Raw genomic sequence first — 18378 nt, forward strand, 5'->3', positions numbered from 1 at the left:
TTATATTATTATAAGCAGGGCACAGCTAAATCTTGGGGGATGGAAGAATTCATGTTTTGACTCTATCATCTTAACTTTTATCTTTTTCTACCCATCCTTTCCATATATGATTTTTCTTCATAATACCTGATGCATAATACATGAAAATGTAAAACCAAATTGCTATTTCCAGAGCAAAGCCACAGATTTTCAACAGGAATACTTCAGAGGTACAGGACACAGAATATGACCTAAAACTACCTATTTTTAAAATATTATAAAATGTAATTATAATGTTCTCTCCAAGTCACTGGAAATGTAGTAACAATGAATTGTCCAAATGTATTGGGAAACTACTATTATCAAATTCAAATGTGTTGGTATCCTCCTTTTCCTAAAGGTTACTCTGGACCTTTGAAGATAATTTCTCCTGAGAAGTTCAACACTACATCTGTACCAAAATACTATCAATCACCTTGGATTGAGGCCATCAGTAATGACCCTGAGCTGCTGGAAGCTTTGTATCCTAAATTGTTTAAGCCAGGAGCAATACCAGAACTACCCAGCTTTAAGAGCTTTAACAGGTAATTTTGAACAGCATGAAGAAAATGAATGTGGGTTTTAAGATGTGAATACAAGGAAACTTACAAAAGGATTGCAATTATTTGTGTTCCTGAGACGGATTCATCAGAAGCCCAGAGCCCTTAGCAGTAGTTTCTAGTCTACATAAATCACCAGAGGATCACCAGAGGCTTTTTCATGCCATACCATGACCAAGCAACTCTTTATAGGATTTTGACAAGCATGTCTAAGAGGGCAACAGAGAGGGGGAATGATGTAATTTAGTTTAGCCATACAGAGTCACTGGGAATTATTTATTTATTTAATTAATTAATTGTAAATCATACTGAAGGCAAACTGATCTAATTTTGTCTTTTCAACTCAACACATTAACTGAAACTTAGTTTTAATTCAAACCTTTATTTCAAAGCTTGCATATAGCTAGCTGTATTTTTTAAAAAAACACACTGGGCTAATTCTGTACAAAAATGTTTCTCCAGTATTCATGCAAATAATTATACAAGTTATTAAGTAATCTTTGCAAAAACTATGGCTATAAAACTTCACCTAAATATATGTATGTATAGAATATTTGGAGAACTAGGCATCAAAGTATACATACATTTCAATAGGAGAAATTCAGGAAACTTAAAACTGACATATACAATACACCCTTCTTTCAGTATATAAATAGTCCTCACTTATTGACTGCTCATTTAGTGACTGCTTAAAGTTATAATAGTGCTGAAAAAAAGAGGTTTGCAACCTTGAAATTATGGCCATCACAGTGTCCTTGCAATGATGCAATCACAATTCGGGCATTTAACAATTGTTGTGCATTTACTATATGATGTTTCCAGCATCCTTCAATCACATGATCACCATCTCCAACATTCACAACAAGCTTGTAACAAATGAAGGGGAAGCCAGAAAGAAGTTGAAAATTGGCATCATGTGACATTACACTTAACAAGCGCAGGTGATTTGCTTCATGATTGCAGCTGAACTGATGTTATAAGCTTGTACAGTCATGTGATGTTTCACTTTATGACATCATTTAGTGGTAGAGTTTCAATGCCTATTGAGGTTGGTAAGTGAGGACTACCTTTAATACCTTGTATTCATATCTCAAATACCAACTGCTAGGGAATACCAATTAAAAGAGAAATAGACGTTTCCCCCTAGGAGTTATGATTTATGATGCTGCCTGGGTTTCATGAGGCATGTTACTGCTGTTATGACTACTAATAAATGACCTCATCTTTAAGGAATTTGTCTAGTCTTATACAGCTGACTAAATTCGTGATCTTCATCACATCTGATGACAGTTAATTCTATGGTTAAACTATTCATTGTGTAAAAAAGTATTTCCTAACTATTGTGTAAAAAAATATTTTTCCTTTAAAAACAATCTCTGGAAGAAACACAAAATCTCAGTCTTGCCCATGTGAATGACATGATCCCCTTGTGATTTTACATCACTACCATGATTCCCACAGCAGCCTTCACCATCTACATGTTAACCTCCATACATTTCATTTCAGTGAATGATCCAAATTCTAATTCTGCCCACATTTTCTGTACTTGGGTAATTGTATATACTTGTCATATCATCCCTTACTCAATTCACCTGTTACTCAAATCCTTTATGTAGTAATGAATTGTAACTATTTTGGCCAGACTCTATTTGCATATTTTCCCATTCTATAATACCTTCTCTGTGATATGAACAGATACATACAGTGTCCTAAATGAAGCTTCACCATATATTTATATAAACATATATATATATTCCACAGTTGGCCCTAACGTAAGTTAACAAATGCTTTGCTTTTCTTAAAAAAACAATCACCTTCCCCATCATCACTTTAATGCAGTGGTTCTCAACCTGTGGGTCGGGACCCCATTTGGGGTCGAACGACCATTTCACGGGGGTCGCCAAACAACGCAGTCCGCCATTTTTTCCCCCTTTTCCTTAGCTGTGCTACTCCCTTTTATTCTATGGACTTTTGAAAGCCAATAGAATAGACTCTCTTGAATGGAGTCTAATTCTATTGGCTTTCAAAAGCCAATAGGAATTGTCCAGACTGTCTCTGCCCTGCTGAGCTCGCCAAAAGTCCCATTCTGCAAACGGTGCTGCACCAGTTGAGTAGTCCTCGACTTACAACCAGTTGAGTAGTCCTCGACTTGCGACCGGTTGGGGGTCGCGGCATTAAAAAGGTTGAGAACCACTCCTTTAATGGAATGGTTAATCTGATGGACGAGGAAGGGATGAGACTAAGGTTCTACTTCACCCTGAGCCATGGAAAATTCCTTGTTACCTTTGAGCCAGTCACACTCTTACACCCCAAAATACTGTACATTTTGATTTTGTGGCAAAAATATAAGGGGAAGGCATGCACTGTTCACCATCTTGAGCTCCAGGAGGAAAAATGGAATGTGCAGTTCTTGGTACTCTGTAATCATATTATCCAGTTCAGTAATGAAATGTCTGCAAACAAACAACCAAGCTCAGAGAGCATCAAGAAATCTATAGTTCAACTCTTAGCTACAGAGAATCTCTTCTATTTTTTTTTAAATGGAACATAATGGTTAGGATTTTTAAACTATCAAAATGATAAATGCAGACAAAATAGAATGAAAATGTCATATAAATGCAGCACATATGTTAAGGAGATTGACCAAAAAAACCCAACAACCCACTATTTATCAGTCAAATTCTACTCTGTACTTTTAGCAAATGTTCTAAACATGTTGACATTGACTCAAAATACTTTGGGAGTATTTTTATAAAATATCCAGGTTGTGGGTTATGTTTATTCATACTCAATATAGTAATCTCATTTATTGAGACACTGTGTCTGTTTTTAATAGCGTGTAGCTAGTGCTGAGTGATTAATACATCATACTCACAAAATACACAGAGACAAAACTATCAAAAGGTAGTAGTTTATTGCTACAGAAAACAGGAAACAGACACTACACATTTCTAGCAGCTGCTCAAGACCAGTTTTCTACTCTGTAAAATAAGGCATTGCAAATATCCTTAAGAAAACCAAAAAATTACAGCTTATTATTAAAGGTGTGATAACACATCAGACTAGGTTAACACATCATACTAAGTTTAAGCAAATCATGGTTTGTTTAATAAGCCATTTGCATGGACTCATAAAATGTACAATCATGCGGTTAGGCTCATTCAAGATATCAAACCCGAACTAAAAAAGCCTAAGCATAGTTCAGGGAAATGTATGTATAAATCTAGCTAGCATAGACACTTCAAACAGATTTATTATCAATAAGCAATCCCTTATTATTTCTTCAGATGCCACCAGAAGGTCCTTTTCTGATATTATAAGGAGCCTCTTCAAGGTTAATCAGAATTGGCAGGATAATCTGAGATGTTCATATTACACAGATGTGATAAATAAATATGCCAAATAAATGTATATAAATAGTGTACCTATTAGATGGGATATGACCCTTCTCTCAAGAAGAGAAAATACAGAATAATATTGACTGATATGATTTCATGATTACTATTCATTATAAATAAAAAAGCAAAAATTGTACTGAAATATTTAAAACAAAAAATATTCATGTGAAGAACCTTAAGTTTTTCTGTGTTTAACAAAACTAAGCAAGGAAGAAAATAAGATAATATCACTGCTATGTCATTTTCTTGTTTTTATTACACTGCTGTCATGAATCTTCTTATATTTATAATATGAGCATAATCGAACTAATGGTAAGGAAATCAATATCCTATATAGGCCCTAATAAAAATAACTGGGAATGAAACGTGCTTTTGGGAGCCTGTGTGCAAGATAGTCTCTTAATTGATTTACAATAATATGTTGAGTTTTTGCTCTTAAATCATACAAACAATAGGAAATAAAGAACCCAATAATGGCTGGATTGGACAGGTCTAGTGTATCATGACATGTGTGATATCATCATGGTCATTAGCATTGGAAAACAATATACAATTCTGAAAACTGTTAGTGTTAACTAGGTAAGAATAAACACTTCAGTAATAAACTGACAATCTTACAAAATTTTCTCCCCTTTCTATTTTTTCTATATCTTTTCCTATTTTGGAGATTACAATTTAGGGGTCAAAGTAAAATTATGCCGAATTAAAGAGTCTATAGAATCTAAACTGTGAGATCAGCCTCTGAGTGAGTCAGATCTTTGCATCCATATGATGTCATTGCAAGAACATCAAGGAAATATAACTCTTGAGTTTAATACTACAGTTGATCAGTGCTCATTGCTATCCAAGAAATATGAAGATTGACTATATTCCATGCTCCCCATTCAGATTTGGAAATTATCTAAACCAACGAAGCTTTTGTGTTACCTAACTCATTTTTGTTTGCGACTGTAACAGAACAAGCTCATATACAAAGACTGAATACAGCTGCAACATCCGTTTAGTTATCAGGCAGAACCACATTGGCATATTTTCATGTCTAGCTGTGAGAATTCAAAAGAAGCTGGAATGGATTCAGAACGCAGCTAAAAGGATTTAAAGGGCATAAAAGAAAAGTGCTGCTTGTTATTATTTCATTATTTCAGGTTTTTTTAATGTATGCAATCATTTGCTGTCACAGTAAGCCTTACAGCACATTAATAAGAATAAAAGTCATCTAACATAAAATTCAGTATCTTTTTAAAAAAAGGATATGAAACAGTACTTGATAAAACTGTATTTGCTCTGTTCATGTTAGATTTAAGCCTAATAAGCAGCAGCACATCAAACTGAACTAAACGAAGTAATTCAAGTCTGCAAACATGTGTCTGTATCATAATCTGATGGTGGTCATGAAACCAGCAGCTACTCTGACAGCACCCAGGATATTAAAATCATAGCTGGAGACCCACATATACCAAATCCAACTCAATCTCCATTACTTCTAATAGTGAGGCTAATCCAAATGATCCTTAACCTGTTCCAAAGGATCCACACAAGACACCAGAACTAAAGATTGGCAAAAAGCCTGGAATTCCTATGAATGTTCTGTTCTCCCAATGGATTTTCTTTTCCAAACTGTCAAAATTGTGTTTCCACCCCACACCCATTTCTTCCTTGTTTTGACTGACTGAATTCTTTGATTTTGAGAACTAGACTCTTGTGCTAAGAAAAAATTAGAGACACCCCCCCCCCCAAAAATACATGATTTGGGAGAAAATTTGAGGAGGCAGGAAAGGGGGAACAACACTAGCAATTTCTAGAGAGGGAGGTAATAGCCTGCCTGCAGCTAGTAGAAACCATATTATGTACAATATGTTATGTCATACGTCATAATAACTCCCAATCTTACTGTCAATCCTTGCTGGTAGCTTGAAAAGAACCTAGCTTTATTTCTTACAGAAGGCAAGATGCCGATCTACCAAACTCTTCTAATTGATAATTAAATCTTTAATAAGAGAAAATTTGTACCTCTCTAATCTGATGTTAACTAGGAGGAAGAGGAAGAGGAAAAGGAGGCTTCATTAGGATTCTCCCGTTGATCATGAGGGGAGGAAATGATTCTGAGACACACTGTATAACTCCATTTCCAAAAGGAATATAATATTTGGAAAGATTATTACCTTCTGCAGAAAACCACTCCTTAAGCCTTTAAGACAATTATGTTAATTGAACTTAGACTTTCTGTGTAATTTGGGTATATGCATGTTATTTTTTTTTTTTTTTTTGCAGCTAGGTGCACAGGTTAAAATTAAGTTCTGAAGACCAGAGAGGGAGAAAGAATATGACATCACTCTTCAACCACTTTCTTTTCTATTTTAGTTGACAGTCAATTCTGACCATAGTGATTAGTAGAACAAACATGTGAAAAAAGATTGTACAATCAGCTGCAACTCACTTAACAACTTTGCTTAGCAATGGAAATACCATTACCAATTTGGGAGCTCTTCACCCTCTATAAGGTTATAAAAAGATATTTCTTCTTCCGCAAATCGATTGCTTATTTGTAAGAAAATCCATAAGTTATCAACTTTAAATCCTGGTGTCAGCAAAAAGTCTGTAAGTTACTAAAATTTCATAAAAACACATTTTAAGCTTGATAAAATAAACTAACTTTATATTCCTTCCTTTCACCTCTAAAAATCTTAAAATTAAAATATTATCATGGGATTTAATCTCTCTTTAATTCTTCTTATGCTTTTTCAAGGCTTTAACAGGTCATTTTATATATCCAATAAAAAGACATTATACTCATTCTCTTTTTTAAACAATATTTTATTAAGTTTTATAAGGGTAGGGGAGGGATAGGGTCAATATAGATATTGGGGCTCAGGGTAAAATTCGGGGATGGAGTTGGGATAAGGGTAAGTACAACAATGGGGTTGCCCACAGTAACATTTCCACATTTTAGCAAGCAGAGTATTGTCCAGTACAAATATTCAATAACAATAATATGATAGTAAATAGCTATAGTCAATAAGAATAACAATGATCACAAAGAGTATTGATTAATCAGTAAATATCATTCATCTTGTTAAATTTCACAATCATTTCTCGCTAGTTCATTTTGCTAACCATTGGTAAAAAATTTCCCATGTTTTAAAGTAGACCGAGTCTTCTTTCTCTTTAATCCCTAGGATTAGTCTATCCATTTCTGCACATTCTAAAATTTTCCTAATTATGATCTCATCAGATAGTATATTTTCATTTTTTCAATATTGGGCAAAAACTATTCTCGCAGCTGTCAATACATGTAATATTAAATACTCATTCTCTTTCCCATAATTGGATCCTAATATTCCTAACAAAAACAGTTCTGGCTTAAATTCTATCTATATTTTAGTCATCTTTTCCAGCCATGTATGAATCTTAAACCAAAAAGTTTTTGCACTGAGACATACCTACCAGATATGGTAATAAGTGCCTGGCTTTTGTTTACATTTCCAACAATTATTCGAAACATTTTTAAACATTTTCACTACTCTTACTGGTGTCATGTGCTATCTATAAAACATTTTATATAAGTTTTCTTTATATGAAGCTGCTTTAGTCAGTTTAATATTTCTATCCCATAGCTTTTGCCAATCTTCTAAGTTTATAGAATATCCAAAGTTTTTTGCCCTACTTTATTGTTTCTTTTACTTGTCTTCTTCCATCTTCTTTAGAAAATCTATAAAGTTTGCTTAATCAACTTTTCAATGCTTTTCATTCAAGGTTTCAGGGGTTCCCCAGTAGTCCCACCCAATCAACCCCCCTTCCAGTGATAGTTTCAAGTATCCCAATTCCACCCCGTTTCTTCTTTCTTCCGTCTGGATGGAGACTTCAGATAACTTGCATGAAAGGCAAATACTCTTCTTTGTTAATGCTAATGTTCTCTGGTGCTAACACTTTGAGGTTACAATAGGTTACAATAAACACACATTCAGCATTCAGCTCTTGAAGTCTACTGAAGGAAGTGAGGGCCATAAAGCCCCTTTGTTCTCCCCCTTCTCTCCCTCTTATGGCAGAATCCAAAGAAGGCAGAATTGGGAGTTTCTATATTTGATAATTAAAGATGAAATATGATTGGATTCTGACAGTTATCCATTCTTTGAGCCATGGTAAAATGGCTGCTTGATAATAAAGACTCCAATCCAGGAGTCCAAATCCTCCGCTATCTTTAGCTTCTTGTAGCATTTTAACTTTAATTCGTGCTTTTTTCCCTTGCCATATGAATCTCAATATTGTTGCATTTAAATCATCAAAAAATATCTTTCCCAATTTTACAGGAATTGTTTGGAATAAGAAGAGTAGTTTCGGTAGGACACTCATCTTCACTGTCACTATTATTCCTAGCAGTGACAATTGAAGGTTTTTCCACATTTCCAAATCTAATTTTATTTGTTTCAACAGCCTTTCATAATTATGTTCTTTTAGTGTTGTACATATTGGTGTTAAGTAAATGCCTAAGTATTTAACTTCGTTTGTCTATTACGTTTTTTGTTAATACCTTAATCTTTTCTTTATTTATTTTCAAACCAGCCACTTCTCCAAATTTTTCTATTTTCTGCAACAGTTTAGTAGTTGTTTCTAGTGGCTCCTCCAAGATGAAAACCAGGTCATCTGCAAAAGCTTGTAGTTTATATTTCTGCTCTTTTATCTCCAGTCCTTTAATTTCCGTGTCCTGCCTAATATTTCTAGCCAGTACTTCCAATGTTAAAATGAATAGCAAAGGAAATAATGTCTTGTACCTTCTTTAATGTCAAAGCTTTCTGTATAATCTCTATTTAAAAGTAGCCTGGCTGTTTGTTTATTGTAAATTGCTTGAATTGCGTTTATAAAATTATTGCTAAAATCTATTTCCATCAGCTGCTGGAACATAAATTTCCATTTTAAATTGTCAAAGGCTTTTTGCGCATCAAGAAATATCAATACTATCTGTTTCCCTGGATGATTTTCATAGCATTCCAAAACATTTAAGATGATCCTTAAATTGTTTTTTTATCTTCTTTTAGGTAAAAAACCATTTTGGTCTGTATGGATAAATTCAGTCAGGAATTTCTTAATTCTTTCTGCCATTATCAAGGTGAAAATTTTATAGGCTACATTTAGTAACGATATTGGTCTATAGTTTTTTATTTGTGTGGGGTCACTGTCTTCTTTAGGTATCAAAGTGATATTAGCTTCATTCCACGAGTTTGGTATTTTTGTCTCTGAAAAAATTTCATTACATAATTCCTTCAAGATCGGGCTTAATATATCTTGTAGTGCTACATAAAATTCTTCAGGAAGTCCATCTGGGCCCGGAGTTTTATCTTTTTTTGCCTTTTTATAGCTTCTATAATCTCTATCACTGATATTTTCCCGTTTAGTATATTTCGGATGTTCTCCAGGACTTTTGGCAGGTCAATTTCTTTCATATAGGCCTGTATTCCCTCTTTAGAAACCACCTCTGCCTTGTATAGTGTCTCGTAATAGGCTTGAATAATTTTTTTGATTGTGTCATTGTGGAAGTATAACTCTCCTTTTAAGTCTTTTAGTTTATTTATCATTCTTTTTTCTTTTTCTTTCTTTAATCTGTATGCTAACCTTCTTCCCGACTTATTGGCATTTTCAAAAAAGTTCTGTTTAGACTGTTTAATCTGCTGTGCCATTATATCCATCTCGGTTAGATTTAATTTATGCTTTGTTATTTCCATTTGTTTCTTAAGAACTTTCTTTTGTGGGTCAATTTGTAGCTCAAGTTCCAGTTTATTGAGTTCTTCTTTTAACTTTAACTGTAGTTGTTTCTTTTCTTTATTCTTTTTAGCCGCATAAGTTATGGCTAAGCCTCTAAAATATGCTTTCTTGTTTATTTTGAAAAAGAATTCCATTTCCCTTGTCACTAATTGTAAGAATTATTTTTCTTTCAGTATAGATTTATTCAAATACCATCTTAGTTTTTTCTTAGTTCCTTTCCAGATCATTTTATTGGGTTATGGTCTGCCCAAACATTGGTTTCTATCTCAACCTCTTATATTATCATTTTCAAGTCATAAGATGTCCATATCATATCGATTTTAGACCATGATTTGTGTCTATTTGAGTAAAATGTGTATTGTAATTTTTCTGGATTCCTCTCTCTCCATATATCTTGAATGGACAGTTCTTCTTTTATTTTTAAAAAGGCCTTGGGTAGAGTATTTCCCCCTTTTCTCCCTTGTTTATAGCTTTTATAGTCCCAGGTTGCATCTACTATTGCGTTGAAATTTCCCAGTATGGAGATGTTTTGGTAGTTTAAATCCACTATTTTATTGTGTAATTTGTGATAAAATTGCTTATCATTAGGTGCATATATTGCAACCATCAATATCTGTTTTTGCTCCACCACAATTTCCACCATTAGTATTCTCCCCTCTTCGTCTGCATAGACTTGTTTAGGATTCACCTTTTCTTTTATATAGAGGGCTATACCTCTTTTCTTTTGAGGTGCAAGAGTAAAGTAAAGCTTGCCCATTTTCGGTTGTTCTAAAATTCTGGAATGTTGTCTCTTAATATGTGTCTATTGAAGACAAATTATGTCCATTTTTAACTTTTTTAGTCTAGTAAAAGTTTTTCTCCTTTTTGAGGGAGAATTCAGTCCATTTATATTTATTGATAAAATTCCAATCTCCTCCATGATGTCAGTTATATCTGGATCTCAATCTTCTAGGCGATCTTATCTGTCTCTGGTCTCTTGGTCTTGCTCATTCCTCTGGATAAGTCTTTTTAGCTTCTTCCTCTTCTACTTGTTTAGGCGCTCCTGCAGCACCCGTTTCCACTTGCTTCTTAAGTTCGGGGTCTCCTTTTTCCAAAAAGGTTCGGTGGTTATCAAAAAATTCCGCTGCTTTGAGCAGGGTGTCCAATCTATATCTTTTTGAATCCCAGAAAATTAATATCCCTTCTGGGACCAACCATCTGAAGTTCACTCCTTTGTCAAGCAATTTCCTAGTTAAAAACTGGTAATCTCTTCGAGCCTCTCTTATCCTTCTGGGAATTTGCTTGAACACTGCTACTTCTTTTTCTTTGTATTTTAACTGTTGATCTCTTACTGTTCTCAAAATCTCATCTCGTGTAGATCTTTTAAGTAATCTGACATGAACTTCCCTGGGGACTCTGTTTCTTCTGGCGTAGCTTGAATTGACTCTAAAGACCTGGTCTATTTCTCCTTTCATTTTGGGCCTTTCCCATTCCTAAGAGATCTGCAAGTAGCTCAATTATCAAGTCTAACAGGTTCTCATCCTTATCTTCTATTATATTTTGAAATCTTAAGAAGTATGATGCTCTTTCCATCTCTATCACCACCAGTGTCTTCCAGTTCCACATTTGTTTGGGCCAATCTTTGATTCTCATCTTGTAGAGATTCAAATTTCTGATCAACTTCCACTGATTTGTCTTCTATCTTTTGGATCCTTTGTTGATTATCTGTAATCGCCTGTTGAAAGCTTTCAATTTTTTGATTCATTTTATCAAGATCATTTTTCAAATCTTCGTAATTTTTAGTCGAGGACGCCGCCTGAGCTACAGTTGCCTGTAATATTGCCTGGGTGTCCTTTTGTTGGGCATCCATTTTTCCTTGCTGTAACACTGTGGTGATTGATTTTGGGTAGACTGGACTCGCGGAGGTCGAGGCAGAAGCAGAAGATCCTTTTCTCCCAAGTTTAATCAAGTTTGAAGCGCTCATCTTTAAGTTGATGTCTTATATTATAATACACCAGGTGGCCCAATGACCAATTGTAATCCAATAAGCTCCTATTGCTAGGAGGGGAAATCACAAAAAAGTTGAAAACGAAATAGTTCCAACCAAGAAAGAAAAAAAGCCAAAAAATATCGAGAAGAAGAAGAAGAAAAGTTCCTTGATATTCAGTTCTTCATTCTCTTGATTTATCTTTTGGAAATCCCTTTAATTTTTAAAACTTCAACCAGCTTCTTTTGTATATCAAGTAAAGAATCCTTATCCAGGACATTTACTTGGCCTGACATTTCTATTTCCATTTTAAATATCTTCTCTGTTTTGTAATCCACACTTTTTAAATACAGTATTTCTAATTCTACTATTTCTTCACCAAGCAAGATTTGTTTCATATCTGTCATTCCTTCATTAACATCCTTTAAGCACAGTCTAATCCACAGAAGCAGATCTTGTTACGACATTGGCTACCAATTTCTGGATCCATTTTTAGAAGATCTCCTTTACTATTTCAAATATTATAGGGTAGTATGTCATTTTGTAAATTTAAGGCAGTTTTTAAATTCCTTTTGTCTGGAATCTTTAATTGCCTTTATTGTCCAATTTAATTAGAATTTCTCTAATCTCTGCTATGATGTACAGGAGGCAAAATAATTCTGGTTCCCACAAAAAGCTGTTTATTTTATATAGTTGGAACCAAAATCTTAAATTTCAATATTCTAAATTTCTCTGGACCCTTTTTTTTAATGAAAATTTTTTATTTTTTCCATATAAACATTATAAAAAAAAAGTATACAATACAATTTTAAGATAAAATAAACATTATTACGACCTGCGCACTCCCCCCCCAGGCCGCGTCCACCCTCTCTTAAAACATTCCCTACTTCCCTCCTCTTTCTCACCTTCCATCCTACTCTCTTCCCCTTCCCTTCTCCTCTCACTACCCTACTTCCTCTCTACACTTGCCCACCTCTCATCCCTATCAAACCCATGAACGCAGCATAAGGGGAGTGCCCAGGCCGCACCCCTATAAGCAACCATTATCTATATTACACTTACCCCCCACATTTCCTCCCTCCCACCCCCAACCCCCCTCCCTTCACTTCCCAGAGCAGAATACAGGGTTAATAATTAAAAGAATTTATAATAATAAGAAAAAAGAAAAGAAAGAAAAAATAATAATAAAAAAGGAAAAAAATATCATACTTAACCTTTAACTCCAATAGCCTATAAGACAATTCTCTGTAATATTTACTATAACATTCATTCATAAAATAAGTGAAACTTTTTAGTTCCATACTTTTTCTGAATATAATCTATCCATCTTCTCCATACAGTAATATATCTTTCTTGTGTATGATCCTTTAAATAGGCAGAAATTTTTGCCATCTCTGCAAAACTAGATACTTTAAATACCCATTCTTCTAAAGTAGGCAAAGAATCTTTCTTCCAATATAAACCTATTAATAACCTTGCGGCAGTTAATAAATTCAACATCAAAATAGTTTCTTTATCATTTAAATCCACAAAGATACCCAATAAAAATAGTTGAGGAGTAAACTTTATCTTCCTTCTAAAAATCTTTTGAATGTTCCACCAAATCATAATCCAAAATGCCTTTACCTTTTTACAATTCCACCAAATATGAAAATATGTCGCATCTTTATTGCCACATCTCCAACATTTGGGCTGTATGTTAGGATACATACAAGATATTTTTTTAGGATCTAAGTGCCATCTGTAAAACATTTTATAAAAATTTTCTCTCAAATTTTGAGCTTGTGTAAATTTAACATTTCTAGTCCAAATTGTCTCCCATAAATCCAATGAAATCGGTTCCTGTATATTTTGAGCCCATTTAATCATACAGTCTTTAACCAATTCTGTTTCCGAGTCTAACTCTAATAAAACATTGTAAATTCTTTTTATATGGGCCTGACTCTGATTTTTAATCTGAATAACCAATTGTTTATCTTCTAATGTTATTCCCTCTTTCTTATCTACAGTCCATCTATCCACTATTTGTAAGTATTGAAACCATGACTGTAGAGTATTTTCTTGCCTTAATACATCTAGGGATTTCAAATGCCAATTCGAACCAGACCAAATTAACAATTCTTTATACGAGATTTTATCGAAATTTGTCCCCTTAGAAATTCCCTCAGTTGCATGTCTGGGAATCCCCCAGATAGGTATTTTATAATTCAATCTAAAATAATACTTTTTCCAAACACGAAGTAAGGCATTCCTCAAAATATGTAATTTAAAAATCCGATCAACTTTCTTATTGAAAATCAGGTATGCATGCCAACCATATATTAAGTCCCAACCTTCCAAAAATAGAATATCCTTATTTGTTAAGTTGAGCAATTTCTCTGGACCCTTAATTATTTTATAACTTTGTTTCAAAATCTTATTTAGCTTTTTGCTATTTATTTCAAATTCTTTTAAGTTGTTAAACGTATAATTTTCATATGATTTAGAACTATAGACAGACTCCCCAGATGGATTTTCAAATTTTTTCCAAAGTTCTCCAATAACTTTAACATTGTTACACAAGCAATTTTTGAAAGAGATAAGGAGTGAGGCTAGCAAATTTAATGTCCTTAAAAAGTTTTGCCATAGTTTTAAGTTTGATGATTGCACATCCCTGAAATCTGCAGGAAATCACTAACCTGCTGTGTACTTGTGAGTAGAAATCATCCAGAGCATATCTGGATAATATCTTGTCCTCTTCACTCTACTCACTGGTTCCCTATATGTTGATAGAAATAGTCTACTTCTTTTCTTAATTTATTGGATAGAAAATCCAATAAGGTTGAATGAACATATGAAGAGATAGGAGCGTAAAAAAAAAAATCAAGGTGTGATCTGCAATAATATGATTGAAGTTTCAGCTCTTTTTTTCTATCTGTCATAACCTTCATCTTGATTTTTCTAATGCCCTACCCTGGAAAATTAGAATTCAAATGAATCCAGCAAATGCTGTGAAAAAAATAAACAAACATGGTTCTGCAAACAATAGATTTTCATTGAATAAATAATTAAATTAAGACCATTTATTCATAAAACCCAACTGAATTAAATGCCATGTTTGTGATTTATCTACGTAGTCTCCGAGAATTGACACAATTGACCAGAAGGGAAAAAAAAGGTTCTGCAAACAATAGATTTTCAAATAAATAATTAAATTAAGACCATTCATAAAACAATGAATAAATGCCATGTGTGATTTATCTACGTAGGAGAATTGACTTGACCAGAAGGGAAAAAAAAGTGATGTAAATAGCATACAATGTAACTTGTAAATGGAAATCTTAACTACTTGTAGACTTCTTTCTTCATGGAAAAAAAAACATTTTAATAACATTCTCCTCCCCTGAAAACTAGTGCTAAATGTTTCTAGAAAGCAAAGGAATATATTCTTTGAGTCGTCTTTTTGACCAGCTTGGACTGCAATTATGAACTAGCAGCTGCATGGCTTGTTACCTTTTAGAGGTAGGAAAATCAATGAAAACTGTAAAATAAGCTTAATTTATTTGGATAAAGGGAAACAGAAACAACCCCAATATCAATACAATGTCTTCTTACCAACTTTGCATCTTCAGTTTGACTACAGCACTCCCGCCCCCCCCCCCAAACTGTAACTGTATGCTCCTTGCCAAGGAAATGTCCTAGGATTCCATAAAGAAAAAACTGAGTCAGCTTGGAAGAATACCACAATACACCTCTGTGATTAATACATCTCAAAGTTGCTAACCTATTTATTTAGGTGGTGATGATGAAATTAACTGCAAAACTATTTCCTCTGCCTTAGTTAAGGAAATATCTTAAATAGAAACCTACTGTAATTCAGAAGTGAAGCACTGCAGGATGCCTAGATGTAACAGTAAACTGGATTGACTGGTTATGCACCTATCTTGTTAAAGAAGCCAAATTCCGTTCCTGAAATGAATTGTTTTCAAAGCAGTACAGGAATCCTGTTCATCTGGATGTAGTTCTATATTACTAATCTATATATAGCAAGCCTAATCCTGTAACACATGAACCATCTCCTGCTGCCTGCCAGTACCACACTGGAACAATTATTAAACAACTAACAGTATAATAATCCTCTAACAACCTGAAAATGTTAACCAATATCCCAGCTCTTCAGCCCTTAAACAGGGTAAGCAGCTTTTGGGGGCTGTAATTCTGAGATATATAATAGGTTCCCATAAAATGGCTAAAATATTAACAGAGCACTTCCTTGAAAAGGTAACTTGTCCTTTAAGTTGAGCTGCCTGATGATAATGATATGCCCAGATAAGTCTTCTTGTGAACAACAGTAAGAAATCTGCCACTGTTTTCTTCTGTGTATATCCATTCATTTAAGGCAGATATGTCAAACACAAGGCCCGGGGGCCGGATGCGGCCCGCAAAGTGGTTTCATGTGGCCTGTGAAGCCATCCTGGAAACAGTGAGGGAAAGGCCCCCGCTGCCTTGGCCCTGGCCCAGGCCAGCTGGGAGCCAATGTACAATTTTGTGATGGCCATCTATGCTGAAACACATTCAATCTTAGCTCCACAAGACCATCTAGAAACAGCAAGGAACCAGCCCCTGCCGCATTGGTCCGACCGCTGGGCGCATGCTGGGGAGGTATTACCCTTTGTGAGGAATGAAGAAATGGACCATGCCTTGGCACTTGCCATGGTCCCACCCCCTTCTGCCAGAGACCCTCAGATCTGTCCCACTCCTGCCCTGGCCCCCACAGGCACCCTTGACGTGAACGATGTAGAGCTGGCCATGCCCACACAGTAGGCCACACCCACTCCATCCACGCCTACCCAGTAGGCTGCACCACCCTGGCTGCACCCACCTGGCCCCCCAAGGGCAACCGCAATGCTGATGCAACCCTCAATGAAATTGAGTTTGACACCCCTGATTTAAGGAGTAACTAGGAGTGATCCTGTTTAATTTCCAAATCCAGATTAGGTTGACTGGATACTACCTCTTTTTTTCCTAAACTGAGTAAGTTTTTCTGCTGCTGCTTTTAAACTCTCATTGCCCCAGAATGCTCCCTACCAGCTAAGCTCAGCCTGTTTGTTTTTCTGGGGAGGTGACATTTCTAAACAAAGGTCTGGACTGCAGCCATGGCCATTTATACATCCTAAGACTCCTATGGCGCCTCTGTGGGATCTAGAGACATTCTTGGAAGTAAAGATAATAGTGGAGGCTATCATGTTGCTCTGAAGCATGCCAATTCCATTAGTATTCAATTTTAAAGAATTAACATATAGTGACTTTAGCTAACTTTTACTTTAAATGCTTTTTATTAAGATGATCAGTAGATACATACTGCAGATGCCAAGTATTAAATCAGTTTTCTCCTTATAATTCAATGGCAACAAACCAGATATATTAACTCCTTTCAAACATTTCCATATGTAATACATCAGACTGTCTTTCTTGCGCACAATTTCTTATGAGAACAAGAAACCAAAAAATAGTAGGCCTTTATTCAAAAGATTATTTAATATCACTTTCTTTCTTCTTTAATGATAGAAACCTAATTTTTATTCCTTAAATATCTCTTCCTTTCAGCACAGTCAAATTTCCCACTCTGGCTAAATGTGCAAATGTGCAATTCCTGTTAAACCATGATGTGGATAAAGATGTATTTATGTTTATGTATATTTATATTATATTTTCATACCGATGAAAACATCTTAAAGTGGTTTGGGGGAGGCAATCCAAGAAGCGGTCAGGGCTCAAGAAAGAATAGGATCAAAACTAAATTTATTTGCATTTACATATTAATTAAAATTAAGTCCTTGGGACTTATTTTGTAATTTGCAAATAAAAAATTGTCACTTCTGATTTTAATTAACCACAATCTCAGATCTGGAAATTATGCAAACTTCAAAACCCATGATTTCACACTGATTTCTCTGATATTGTTACTACCACTGAGCATGCCAACATGGTATATGTTACCTTTACTGAAGATTAAAGACTTGCCAAATGCACAGAAGAAATAGGACAACATCAGCTCAAGGTATATTGAGGCTTGTTTCTAGATATTCACTGCTTCTAGTAAACCATTTAGCATGATTTGTAAATAAAATTTTCAGATAAGTCAATAGGCTTTTCAAATCAACTATATAGGTAGATGAGGAAAGTAGGTGGCAATATGTAAACCTGCAATTAAGGTACATGTTGCCTCATTAACATTTATAGTTGGAGATGATCTGGTAGTTTTCAAAGACGCTTGTGGAAAATTGCCAAACCACTCCCAGAATAATAGGATCAGCATGGTCTGGATGAAACAAATATGAGGGTGAAAGTTCGTCCTCCGAGCTTGTGAGTGGTTTTCCAAACATTTCGTTACCAGGCTAGGTAACATCGTCAGCGTTGTTCCCCTAAATGCCACTGAAGATGTTACCTAGCCTGGTAATGAAACATTTGGAAAACCACCCAAAGCTTGGAGAACAAACCTTCACCCTCATCCTACCCCCAAGCTACAGATATTCACCACTATTTCAGAATAAAATATTGTATAATTGCTCACAATATTCCATCTCGAGAATGGATCCTTTTGCACCTATGTATTCATTACTACACCTGAATACATTAGTCTTCTAAACAGAGAGTACCACACTACCACTATCATAAAGCATGAAACTAGAGGGGGAAA

The 18378-nt window shown here is 34.8% G+C and overlaps 1 protein-coding gene and 1 long non-coding RNA gene across 3 annotated transcripts in view; one reads left to right on the forward strand and one right to left on the reverse strand.

Annotated features, from left to right (window-relative positions):
* Positions 1 to 18378, reverse strand: part of LOC120300091 — a 157759-nt gene that overhangs the window by 127244 nt on the left and 12137 nt on the right. The gene's annotated exons all lie outside the window — the stretch shown is intronic.
* The window catches only part of MYOZ2 (myozenin 2), a 32288-nt gene that overhangs the window by 12008 nt on the left and 1902 nt on the right, over positions 1 to 18378 (forward strand). For both annotated transcript variants that reach the window (XM_039325647.1, XM_039325648.1), the window contains one exon: positions 380 to 563. In XM_039325647.1, the coding sequence (XP_039181581.1) occupies positions 380 to 563 (184 nt within the window). The remainder of the gene's footprint in view (positions 1 to 379; positions 564 to 18378) is intronic.

The sequence above is a fragment of the Crotalus tigris genome, unplaced genomic scaffold (assembly GCF_016545835.1).
Source record: "Crotalus tigris isolate CLP2741 ecotype Arizona unplaced genomic scaffold, ASM1654583v1 scf7180000024338.4412243, whole genome shotgun sequence".
NCBI lineage: Eukaryota > Metazoa > Chordata > Lepidosauria > Squamata > Viperidae > Crotalus > Crotalus tigris.